The sequence below is a fragment of the Cebus imitator genome, unplaced genomic scaffold (genome assembly GCF_001604975.1).
Source record: "Cebus imitator isolate Cc_AM_T3 unplaced genomic scaffold, Cebus_imitator-1.0 Scaffold530, whole genome shotgun sequence".
Taxonomy (NCBI): domain Eukaryota; kingdom Metazoa; phylum Chordata; class Mammalia; order Primates; family Cebidae; genus Cebus; species Cebus imitator.
The window spans coordinates 336,683-350,505 of record NW_016107845.1 but is presented as its reverse complement, the minus strand read 5'-3'; the positions used below and the strand labels follow the sequence as shown (position 1 = coordinate 350,505).

At 33.5% G+C, this 13,823-nt stretch overlaps 1 protein-coding gene across 2 annotated transcripts in view; it reads left to right on the top strand.

The window, feature by feature from the left end:
- LOC108293303 (protein eyes shut homolog) overlaps positions 1-13,823 on the top strand; it is a 377,364-nt gene that overhangs the window by 171,832 nt on the left and 191,709 nt on the right. For both annotated transcript variants that reach the window (XM_037733480.1, XM_037733481.1), the window contains exons 2-3: positions 869-1,813; positions 6,116-6,229. In XM_037733480.1, the coding sequence (XP_037589408.1) occupies positions 1,066-1,813; positions 6,116-6,229 (862 nt within the window). In that variant the 5' untranslated portion in view covers positions 869-1,065. The remainder of the gene's footprint in view (positions 1-868; positions 1,814-6,115; positions 6,230-13,823) is intronic.

Genomic DNA, 13,823 nt, shown 5'->3' with positions numbered 1-13,823 from the left:
AATTCGAGTTTTATTGTGAGGAATGCAGTTTGTTAATCAAGTAATAGAGTGATTTGCACAGAGAAAACCTTCAATAATTGGTAGTTACTTCAAAAAACAAAAGTCAATTGATTAAACTCAGAAATCCTTTATGTTTTCTTGACCTCCAGAAGCAATGATGCCTTCCAACAGAATTGGTAGGCTGACCTCCTTCTTTCAGTTACTATCATATTACTTATATTTATAATATTTTAATTATTGCTTTTGACTTCCTTTTCCCTCTTTATCTGCCACCTTCCATCACTCCTACTTAAGTTAATGAAGACAACAGAATTTTATATATATGGGAGCTCCCGTCCTCTGGATTTTCATAAGAGGAATATGATTGTCACTATCAGGCATTTTAAGTCTTGTTTTTACATAAAATAGTACATGAAAAATATATTTAAATGGTTTTTACTTTTTTATGTTTTAAAGATGTTTTTTGAAAACTAATCAGAAGAGGAATGCTTATATCTCAAGAAAATTGAAACCACCTGTAAAATAATCTTGTCTGTGCTGTGTTTTGATTAGATTGAAGCTTAGTGTAAACAGAAAATACAAAAGTTTATATTTTTGTAAAAAAAAAAATGCAGTACATTGTTGGCTAAATTATGTCATGAAACCAGAACTTTTCAAAATCAGCTGACTATATAGGGCTTAACCAAATCAACATATCTTGATCATGTTTTTCTAGGCCTTCTTTCCCAAAGAAGGTCCCAAGCTGCTAGTGACACTATCTTTGCAGTGTAGGCTCTTATTAAATAGACAGAAGGAGCTGGCATGTTTTATATCATTAAGTAATTTAGGAAAAACTTCACTAACAATGTATGTTTTTTTCTGTTTAAAGGAATATTTACAACATTTGAATTCCTCTGTTTCTCCATCAAAGCACATTGTCATCAAAGCTACTTGCACTTTGGGGTTAGAAACAAAGCCAATTCCAGGAATCGCTCAAACAACTTTGCTTGGAAATTTCCAGCAATACTTAAAACACAATTTTGTAGCAATTCTTTATGATAAACTGTAAAATACAGTTGCCTGAAAATGACTGACAAGTCAATCATCATTCTGAGCCTGGTGGTTTTTCACAGCTCCTTTATAAATGGAAAAACATGTAGACGGCAATTGGTGGAAGAATGGCATTCACAACCGTCATCATATGTGGTAAATTGGACACTAACAGAAAACATCTGCGTGGACTTCTATAGAGATTGCTGGTGTTTGGGTGTAAACACTAAAATAGATACTTCAGGCAATCAAGTTGTTCCCCAGATTTGCCCTTTGCAAATTCAATTAGGGGATATCCTTGTAATTTCTTCTGAACCATCTCTTCAATTTCCAGAAATAAATTTGATGAATGTTTCGGAAACATCTTTCATTGACTGTATGCAAAATACCACAACTGAAGATCAGTTACTTTTTGGTTGCAGACTAAAAGGAATGCACACTGTTAATTCCAAGTGGCTGAGTGTTGGGACACATTATTTTATCACAGTCATGGCAAGTGGTCCATCACCTTGTTCACTGGGACTTCGACTAAATGTGACAGTGAAACAGCAGTTCTGCCAGGAATCTCCGAGTTCAGAAATTTGCTCTGGTCGTGGTAAATGTCTTAGTGAACTTTGGAGCAAGATATATAGTTGCCATTGCCAGCCTCCATTTTCTGGAAAATACTGCCAGGAACATGATGCATGTTCTTCTAAACCATGTAAAAATAATGGCAGTTGCATTAATAAAAGAGGAAAATGGGATAAGCAAGGATATGAATGTGTCTGTCATCCCCCATTTACAGGTAAGATTGTTTAAGATATACAATTTTATTAAAATCGAGAGTACAATGAATTCATAAACTGTTACTTAACAAAAATGAAACTACATTTTAAAAATTGGATTTCTTAGAATTGGCTAAATATAGATTCTGGACATATGCAAATCCTATTAGAGATCCTCTAAAATAGCCTTTTTGCTTAACTGGAAAAGGCCTCTTAGAAACATGTTTTATAGTGAAATACCTATATTTACATGTTTCCCAACATCCATTCTTAATGTCTCGTACATTAAAAAATAAGAATATCAGAGTGATATAAAAGCTTTTAGTCGCTGAACGAAATGCCCCAGGTTATGGTATTTGGACAGGTGATAATTTGAAAATGAAGTATGCATCTGAGTAGAGGAAGTCAAGGAACTATGGTGGGAGGGCAGTCATTGAAGCTGCTTGGCGGATTGGAGAGAAACTGGTCGTTGTGAGCCAAGAGTAATATTTTAAATCGATGTTGGTATGGCATGCAAAATGTGATTTATAGGTGATAGTGACAAGGATGAAAAGAAGATGCTATAATTCATAACTGATTGTAATAAGCTCAATAAGAGGCAACAATCAGGAAGGGTTGTGAACAGATGTTTGGTGAGTAATTAAGCCAGAGGAAGGGCAATCTAAAAAATTTTAAATTATGCTACCTGAGGCTAAAGTGAAGTTTGAAGGGAATAAAACTCTCTTTATTTCAGCATATACTAGAGGAATTTAAGGTCAATGGAGGAAAGTGAGGAGCAAGAGTGAAGAAATGTAGGGAACGTTAAAAGCTTGGAAACTTGTGAAATAATTTATTTTAATGAGAGTTTGACAGACCTGGCATGGAGAGTTTCAAGTAAAGTAGGTAAGACCAGGATGATCTAACAGAGAAATAGTTGACATGGCTGGTAGTAATGGCCTAGGAAAACAGATTGGTAGTGTATTTTGGTCATAAAAGAGGAAAGAATGTTAGAGCAGAGCTGTGTCTAGAGCAGATCACCTGCAAGGATTTAACTGTAATTTTGTCAGGCAGGCTTTAGGGGGATTTCCTCTCCTATGTGCCCGAGGCCGACTTCATTGGAGCCAAAGTTGAAGAGGCTCTGTAATAAGATTTAATGGGGAGGCCATCCGCGGTGGCTCAAGCCTGTAATTCCAGCACTTTGGGAGGCCATGGTGGGCGTTTCACCTGAGGTCAGGAGTTCAAGACCAGCCTGGCTAATGTGGTGAAACCCCATCTCTACAAAAATACTAAAATTAGCCGGGTATGATGGCCAGCACCTGTAATCCCAGCTACTCCAGAGACTAAGACGGAAGAATCCCTTGAATCGGGAGGCAGGGATTGAGGTGAGCCGAGATTGAGCCATTGCACTCCAGCCTGGGTGACAGAGTGAGAATTTATTTTATTTAGAGTTTGACAGACTTGGCATGGAGAATTACAAGTAAAATAGGTAAGACCATTTTTCTTTATTAGAGAAATATTTTTCTAACACAGAGAAATATTTGACATGGCTGGTAATAACAGTATAGGAAAATAGCAGATTGGTAGTGTATTTTGGTCATAAAAGAGGAAGGAAGGTCAGAGCAGAGCTATGTCTAGAGCAGATCACCTGCTGGGATTTAACTGTAATTTTGTTAGGCAGGCTTTAGGGGGATTCCTTCTCCTATGTGTCTGAGGCTGACTCCATTGGTGGTAAATGTTTCCTACAGTTTTTCAGTCTTTCTCCTCACTTTCCTCCAATGACCCCAAATTCCTCTGGTATATTCTGAAGTAGGGTTTTATTCCCTTCAAACGTCACTTTAGCCTCAGGTAGCATAATTTACATGTTTTTAGATTGCCCTTCCTCTGGCTTAATAACTCTCCAAAACAAACAACAAAACAAAACAAAAGAAAATATTTAATGGAAGATCTCAATAAACCATTGTAGCCTGTAAAATTCACCTAATCCAATCTTTCAAAGAGTCATTTTGGACTTGATAGAAGCTCGGTACCAAGATCATTACAGAAGTTAATACCAATAATAGCCACTGAATATATTGTCTCTATAACGTGGATCAAATTCTAATTTGACTGTACCGGCATTGGTGATAGAAGGTGCAAGTTATATCCCTGATTTATGCTGGGGCATATCAGGTGATTAAAGCTAAGGCAGGCTAGAGAAAAAATGAAAGCACTCAAATTGCTAATTTGGAGTGAATGATAAATCAATTTAATAGACAATCTCTAAAGCATCCGTTTTCACCTGTCCAAAGAGTTTTAAAGGATATTTGGCCAGAAAATTTCTACCATATGTTGGAATATTAATTTGAATGTATGTATTCATAGTTCATGGGATATTGTTTTGGTGGTTTTATTATAATTGCATAGAGTGGTTTGCTTCTTAAGATTTCTTTCTTTTTTCTTTCCTTCCTCCTTTCCATCCCTCCCTCCCTACTTACTTTTATCCTTCCCTCCCTCCCTTCCTTCCCTCTTCCTTCCTTCCTTCTTTTTTTCTTTCATTTCCTTTTCTTTCTTTCTTTCCTTCCTTGCTTTTTCTTTCTCTCTTTCTTTTTTGCTTTTTTTTTCTTACAGCCATAGGTGCTTTCAACCATTCAACTTTGAGCAGTATAAAAATATCTAGATAGTGCTTCATTATTTTTATAACATTAAGAATACTCCATTTTCCACTTTAATTATAAATAATTACTTCAATTATAAAATCTCAGAAGAAAATGAAGTATGTAGATTTGCCAGAATAATTGAGAATGCTCACTGCATTAGTTTGCTAGAGCTGTCCTAACAAAGTATATACTGCATGGCTTAAACAGAAACTTATTTTCTCACAGTTTTAGATGCCAAAAGTCCAAGATCAAGGTATTGGTAGGTTTGGTTCCTTCTGACACCTATTTGACTGCTCCGTAGACTGCTATCTTCTCCCTATGTCTTTACATTGTCATTTCCCTGTATGTATGTGTACAAACATTCTCCTCTTAGATGCACATCAGTCATATTGGATTAGGACACACACTACTAACCTTGCTTAGCCTTAGTTGTGTACTTATCTAAAGATGTTGTCTCTAAATACAGAAACTCTGTGATACTAAGGGTTAGGACTGCAACATATGAATTTGACAGAGATGGGTGGGCAAAATTTAGCTTATAAAACTCACTAAGTTTTAATTATGTCATGGCCTATTGAGCATTCTACTGTTAATTTAATTTTTATGTTTGGAAAACATTTTGAAAGAATAATTTTTATTTACATTTTCATTTATATTTTTATTATGTTTAAGGTTGCTTGGAGGTAAATGAAGAAAGAGGAGTTCTGCATTAGTGAAGCAGGGATGTCAGTATAGACGGAATTTGAAAGACATCAATGATAGAGGCAAAAACTACTTATAAATTAAGAGCTTAATTAAACTGAGGGTAAACAGCATATTGCAAATTTACATGCAGTTGTTTTGTAACATTTGTCCACTTGGTATGCCCTGGGATTTCCAAGGCACATTCCTCTACTAAGAGTATTATAAGATGATTAACTTTGCATAGAACTAGTTTGTTATGGAAGGCTATATTTCCAAATCTCACTTAAACATACTATTGTAGTCCCACTATGATAGAGTGATAGAAGGTGCAAGTTATATCCCTGATTTATGCTGGGGTGTATCAGGTGATTAAAGTTAAGGCAGGCTAGAGAAAAAGTGAAAGCTCTCAAATTGCTGATTTGGAGTGAATGATAAATCAATTTAATAGACAATCTCTAAAGTCCCACTATGATAGAGGGGGACTACAATAGTATGTGTAAGTGAGATTTGGAAATTTTATATGTCAACAAGGGCAAATAAGTGTTGAATTTGCAAGTTTGTGCACCTATTTTGAGAATCCAGGCAGCCATTTCTCCTTTTGAATTGTTCCTTGACTAGGGAATAAAGGCTGTGACACAATACACATTTGAATGTGTCACTTTGTAAATTACCACTGCAATGCTATTAGTGTATGTTGAAAAACTGGTACTTATTACATGTATTAATATTAACTACCATGAACACAATTAAAATTTTAAAAAATTATGTAAATTAAGTAAAGCTCAAATACCAGTATCCAGAAAAAAATACTTGGATATTATAGTCTGGAGTCAGAAGATGAAAAACTTACATAAAGTATCAAAATTAATTTTTATTTCAATTTAAATGCATCTTTGTGTAGCATGGTTTTATGGCTGAAATTACATTTGTCATAATTTGATATTTTCATTATTAAAGAATTGAGGAAACTAATGGTTATAACATTGACATGCAATGTAAATAAATGTTTTTTCAATGTTACAGGAAAGAATTGCTCAGAAATAATTGGCCAATGTCAACCACGTATCTGTTTCCATGGAAACTGCAGCAATATTACTTCAAATAGTTTCATCTGGGACTGTGATGAACAATATTCAGGTAAAAATGCATATATACATATACATATGCACAAACAATTTTAGTTTTATGTATTTCAAATTAAATGCGAACTATTTCCTTTATTATTGAAAAATATACTTTTAGAGGTTATATATACTGAACTATTTTATGGTAAAGTTAATAAATCAATTTGTTTAATACGATTAAATCAAAATGCAGATAATGTTTTATAGCATAAGAAGAGTTTGAACGCTAGTTTACACGCTTTTCACCATAAAATTACTAATATCTTTCTTCAAACTTGTATTTATGATCAATGAATTTGAAATTTTTAATGTCTTTACTTGATACTTCTTAACCATGAAATGTTAAATTATGGATATTTTTACTGAACACATGTTGAGGTTTCTGCTCATTAAAAAAAAAAAGTCTGCTAGAAAGAAGATATTATTAAATGTTTTTTGGTATAAAATATGCAGATAAAATATTTTTATCAGAGCCCTATATTTTATTCTATTCAAAATCAATTTGTTAGATAACATTTTTCAAGATAATAATTAAGTAAATGATTTCTTTTTTTTGCGTGTGTTACACTAAATGTAAATATATTTGTATGCATTTCTATTTATTATTCTTTAGACTGGCTAAATTAGATGCCATATATTTGTCGACCCTCTCAACTTATTTCCGTTATGCTCTAGTATGTAAGTTTATTCTTGAAATTTAGGAGCCCCCTCAAATGTTTCTCACAAATTCAGCTATTCCAAAACACTGTTATAATATTTAAAATCTTGTACACTTTTGAACTGTTTTTAAATTTGCTAAGTGTCTCCTTGCATCTTGGAAGAAAAAAAACTTTAGTGTTTTATTTTAAAAATGTAACTTATTGTAATGTTAAAAACTGATTTGATACTTAATTTTTTTTAGCTGTTTAATTAAATTCTTGAAACTGATTTTGAGCAAGATGTAGCCAAACTTAGAGGATTCTGTTATTAAAATGTCAAAGTGTCTCAGGGCCATTAGTTTCATTTTCAAAGTCATTCTTTTGAGACTTAAACATTTCTAAAATGTGAATGTTGATGAAAAGCAGCAAGAAAAAGCACATTATGCCATGTTACAATTTTTTAAATAACAGTTTTGTCACAATGAATTAGTTCCATTACTCTATAAGTATTTAACATTTAAAATTATTTGTGAATTTTGCAACTATAATTTTTATTTCAGTTGTGTGAATATCATGACTAATTTGAATCAAAATATGAATTATGGGTGAACCACAGTACATTTCTTATATTTTCTGCTCCACACTTTTCTATATTTGATCAAAACAATGTATTATGCTACCTACTTAACAAAATGTATATTTAAAATTTCACCACAGAAACCAATAACTTTATTTTAAAATATTTTTGCTGAATTCACAAATTCGCAATAGCACTACCAATATTGTCAGATATCTTGCCTTTGGAAGAACAACCTTGCAAAACTTTATTTTAATACATTGGAGGGAAAAATCAAACCATTATTGGAATTAACTGATTATAAATTTGAAGGTTTTGTTGTGTTTTGATTTTTTGAGACAGAGACTCACTGTTTCACCCAGGTTAGAGTGCAGTGGTGAATCTCTAGTCACTGCAACCTCTGCCTGCCAGGCTCCGGTGATTCTCCTGCCTTACCATCCTGAGTAGCCAGAATTACAGGTGCATGTCACCACAGCCGGCTAATTTTTTGTATTTCTAGTATGACAGGATTTTGCCTTGTTGGCCAGGTTGTTCTCAAACTTTTGGCCTTGGCCTCCCAAAGTGCTGGAATTACAGGAGAAAGCCACCCACCCAGCCCAAGCTGGCATTTTCTAACTGTGCATGAAGTTGTCTACTAGTTGATCTGACACTTTGACAACTGTCACTTTACTTTTTGTATGCACAGAGGAACTTGCAATAAAAAATGAGAAAAATAATTTTGGGACAGTCATTTGATCTAAACGAAAAGTCATGCTTCACAAAGTGATATGTAAGAAGACCTTCTGCTTATGCACCTAACCCATCATCAGGAGACAGTCTTCTAAAATATTTACTAACATTTTAAAAAGTAGAATGCTGATGGTTCCTCAACTAATGTATGTATTCTGGTTTGTATACAGTCAGTAATGTCACTAATATCCTACAGTGAATAATTAATAGTGGCACAGTTTAGGGACAACTACATATTTATCATCAATTTTCTAGGAAAACATAAATTTGAAACTAAATTTTATTCAAAAGTAAATTGTTTCTTTTGAACTTCTTCCTCTATGTGCATTTATTGTAGAATAAGAAATGTTCATCAGTGTATAATAAAATATGTAAATAGTTGTACGTTTATACCAAGGGCTGGCAAACTTTCTGTAAAGGGTTAGATGATAAATATTTTAGACTTTTTGAGCCATATGGTCCCAATCACAATGATTCAACTCTGCTATTATAGCATGAGAGCAGCCACAGACATACATAAATGTGTGAATTTCACCATATCAATAAAACTTTTTTTACAAAAATAAGTGGAAGGTGTTTTTGGCTTACTGTTACAGTTTACCAACCACTGTTTTGTACCACACAATAATTGACCAAACCTCTATAGCAAGAACATACAGGCAATTATCTATAAACCCTATGATGAGACTGGTAGCCTCAATTTTCCTCTTATATGTAACATAAACATAACTCATAATTTCCTGTGACTCTCACTGACCGTGCTCAGTGGCAGCCCGGAAGTCCAGTGCTGGAAGTGCAGCATTATTAGTAACCTTCTCTTCATACAAACTGAAATAAGGAGAAATTAGCTATTTTTGGCTGCTGGGGTCTTCCAAGTCCTACAAGCTGTATTTGAATGATTGACACAATAAAATTTGCATCTGGACAGCATTGAAACAGAGGTAGTTTATTACTGGCTATATTATCATATTATCTGCATGTTAAAAAATTAAGTTTCTGCTTATGTATAGCTCCATATCTCACACCCCTGGAAAAGTTGATGGCAGAATTTAAAGTACCAAGTGGTGATTTATCATGCCCATCCCATGCATTATTTTAATGCAGCTATATACAATAGCACTTGGTTAAAAAAATCCAGGACAAATGGTATTTTAATATTTGGAGATAATTGTTTCTTCAGCAAAATTCTGTACAGCTAGTGCTCGATTTACGACCATGATTGGTTCTGACAGACAGGTCATAACATGGTTTGATAGTAAGCTGAGTAGGCTATATGCACGTGGAGATGGTAGTGCTGCCGGAAGCTGGTCCACACTGTCGTACACCCAGCTGGGCAACGTTTGCGCTGCCAGACGCGGAGCAGTCGTGGCTAGCGATTGTGGTCATAAAGTCGAATGGTCGTAAGTTGCATAGGTCGTAAGTCGATCAATACCTGTATTCTACTCCATGAGCATAAACTGGTGCTATCCTAAGCAAACTAGAATGATTACCCAATGAAGGTTTGGTAACTATAATGGGGTAATTTTTACATTCTTTTGAGACCTACAGCCTGTGACAAAAGTGTACAGGAAGCATCACATTTAAAAGATGTATAAAATATGTCTTTATCTATCCATCTGATATGGCTTAACTATTTCCCCACCCAAATCTCATCTTGAATTCCCACGTGTTGTAGGAGGGACCAGTAGGAGGTCAGTGAATCATGGGGGCAAGCCTTTCTTGTGCTGTTCTCATGATAGTGAGTAAGTCTCACGAGATCTGATAGTTTAAAAAAACGAAGTTCCCCTGCACAAGTTCTCTCTCTCTGGCTGCTGCCATCTATGTAAGACATGACTTGTTCCTCCTTGCCTTCCACCATGATTGTGAGTCTTTCCATGCTACATGGAACTGTAGGTCCATTTCACTCTTTATTTTGTAAATTGCTCATTCTTAGGTATGTCTTAATCAGCAGCATGTAAACGAACTAATAGACCATTTATCTGGTTATTTCATATATATTTTCTAATATTTTATTGTTGATTGCTACAAAACTCTTCAGAAACTAATATATTTTTCTGCAGTGATCAACTGTGCATATTAATACATATTATTTGATATATGAATCTGGATTTATAATTGAGATTATGTTCCAATGAGTCATGGTAAAAGTACAGAAAATTAATATTTCTTATGCCTTATCAATTGGGATTATTATAAAATTAGCCTTTATGTCAAGTTCTCATTGCTTTTGAATTTTATTCCAAACAGAATTTTGGAATTCATATCATTTGGAATATTAGAGTTGTCATACCTAAAGCAGTTTAATAACCCACGTCTAAAGCAAATTTACATTAAGACTCCAAATAAATATGGGATAGAGTATGCCAATCCTATTTTAAAACTAAAGAGCCCTTAGAAAAACAAAGTCTTGATTTTTCAGATATCTCTATATTGTGAAATAGAGTGTAAATAAGAATAATTGGCCATTAGGTCAAACTTCAATTTCAAACATTATAAAATTAAAATTAAGAACTAAAATCTAATCTGAAACCATGTGCAAATTTATTCTTCATTGTAATCCTGAATTTGAAAATGTTATATGAGATTTATGCATCCATTAGAAAGTGACTTATTCTAACAGTATAAGATTTATTTCTACATTTTTAAAGGTGTATTTTTGATCAATGCAAGCAGAATTTAAAATTATTATGCTATACATTATTAGTTTATGACACATTTTCAAATATGAATTTGTTGTAAAAACAAGTGATTCTCAGAAAATAAACTCTTTGTTTTTAGTTTAAGACTAAATTAAAGCTACCAAAATCAAATTTAGTTTCAAGCTAGGAAAGTTTATTTGTAAGGATGCTGAGAGGATTGTACCTAAGATAAGTGATGTTAAAAGGTTTTGCTGTGGCATTCGATAAATAAAAAATTTTCAGAATATGGTAACTTCAACTACCATTTTGGACAGATAATAAGAGATCCAAATATGATTAGTAGAGAATAGTCTAAGATGTTTAGTTAGCAGTTTAAATCAGTGGGAAGACAGAATACTTTCCCATGTAAAGTATATATTTCTCCATTTGTGTAATCTTCACCAATGGGTAGAATTTATGAAGAATAGAATTTTGTTCATGGAAAGGAAAGCAGGCAGGAGCTAAATCCGATATAACTTTCTTCATACTTAATAAATGAACTTTAATCCTATTTTGAAACTCAATTTTGGTAGAGGTTGGAAAATTAATCTCTGTCAATTTAACCCTGTCTCTAACCCCCTGCCATGTAGAGAATTGGACTAGCCCTTGCTCTCATAAGTGGAATTTTAAAAATTAATGTGAGTTAAATGAGCTTATAAGCACACATGTATAGTCATTATTAAGACAGCATTTATAAAATTTGGATGATAATTTATTGCAATGTAAATAGTTTTTAAGGCATTGATTAGGTAGGAGTTCATGTAAGTTTACTCTGGGTTGCTATTACTTTTATATTGTCAAACTTTATTTTGTAGTACTTTTTTTCTTGATTCTCTAATCACTATGATAATTATTAGCATTGATGGTGGCTTTTATTTCCAAGCACAGTGTAATCCACAATAACATAACATTTAAAAGCAAAGGCTCTGTATCGATTACTAACATGAACAATTTCCTTTGCTACTACACTTCATCAATAAAGAACTGAATCCTCCTGTGAACCTTCCAATTAATTTCTTCCATTGTGATGAATCCTCCATAGACTTATTGGCAAAACGTTATTTCCAAGTGTTCTCCACCCTGCTATAAGATGTCTCGAAATAGTTTATGTGTCTACCAACAAAGTAGTGTATACTGTGAACTTAATAAATAGTAATTATTGATAATTATGAGATCTCAGGATGCTACTGAAACTTTTTATTGCTTGTATTGAGAAATGAGAGTGTAAATTGATTATAAAATGAAAAGACTTGAATGCTCAGTAAAGCATATAATTTAGCTAATGTTATTAAACAGATATATGTATATGCCAATTTGAATGTCCTTTTATTGTTTTTCCGTGTATAGAATATTTATTTTTTCCTTTTGTTGGGGTGACAATAATTATATTTATAGGATACAGAGTGATATTTTGATACATCTATACAATATGTAAGGATCAAATCAGAGTAATTGACATATCCATCACTTCAAACATTTATCGTTTCTTTGTGTTGTGAACTTTCAGAATCGTCTCTTCGAGGTTTTTGAAAATACATAATAAATTACAGTTAATCATATTCACCATACAGTGTTGTAGAACACCATAAATCATTCCTTCTATCTAGCTATAAATTTTGTATCTATCCATTAACCAAACTGTCCCCATCCCCCTTTTCCCTACCCTTCCCAGCATCTAATACTCACAATGCTAGTTCCTACATTCATGAGCTTAAATTTTATTTAGCTTTCACATATGAGTGAGAACATGCAGTATTTAGCTTTCTCTGACTGACCAGTTCGATTAAAAAAAATGTTCTACAGGTTTATCCATGTTGCCAGGAATGACAGGATTCCATTCTTTTTATGACCAAATAGTATACCATTGTGTATATAGTCCACATTTTCTTGATCCAAGCATCTCTTCACAGAGGATGAGGGTGTGACTATCTCTTTGGTATACTAATTTCATGTTCTTTGATTATTTTAACTGCTATTTGATGTGCACCTTTCTTTTTATCAGAAAGTCCATGAACTAGTAAATAAAATAATCTCATTTCTACTTTACCTTTTAAGCAAATGGTAGAAATATAATTATAATTTGAAATTACTTGACTCCAATGATTGATCTTAAACCAATATAATATGTTGCTTCTCTGGTTTATTCATGAAAATGTCAACAAAGTATTTAATAATGTGGTGTTAGCTGTGTATATTTCTATAAGGCTTATAATATACTATAACCCTTGAAAGCCAATATGACTCACTCACTTTGCCATTTTTAAGTTGTCTTTTTATTAGTGATTTGTAGAAAAACTGTGTATGTCCTGGATAGAAGTCACTAGTCATGTATGCAAATAGTACAAATAATTTTTTTTTGTCTCTGGCTTACCTCTTTATTTTTGCTTGTTTGTTTATTTATTTATTTGAGATGGAGTTTTGCCCTGTTGTCATGCTGGAATGTAGTGGAGTCATCTTGGTTCACTGCAGCTTCTGCCCCCTGGGTTCAAGTGATTCTTCTGCCTCAGCCTCCTAAGTAGCTGGTACTACAGGTGTGCACCACCATGACCAGCTAATTTTTAATTTGTGTGTGTGTGTATTTTTAGTAGAGACTGGGTTTCACCATGTTGATCAGGATGGTCTCAATCTCCTGACCTCATTATCCACCCATCTCAGCCACCCAAAGTGCTGGGATTACAGGTGTGAGCCACAGTGCCCAGCCATCTTTTGATTTTTTTTTTCATTTAATTATTTTGATGAGCAAAGATGTTCAATGTTAATAAAATCAATTTATCATTTAAAAACACATTTTGTAGGTGTTGTGCCTTCTTTGGGAAATACTTGCATGTTCCAAAGTCACAAAGAATTTCTCTGGAAACTTACAGTTTTAGCCCTCTGTTTAGGTTTATAATCCACTCAATTTTTGCATTTAATGGAAGGTTTTTCTTTTTTTTAATTGTAATTTAGGTTCGGAGGTACATGTGCAGATCATGCAGGATTGTTGCA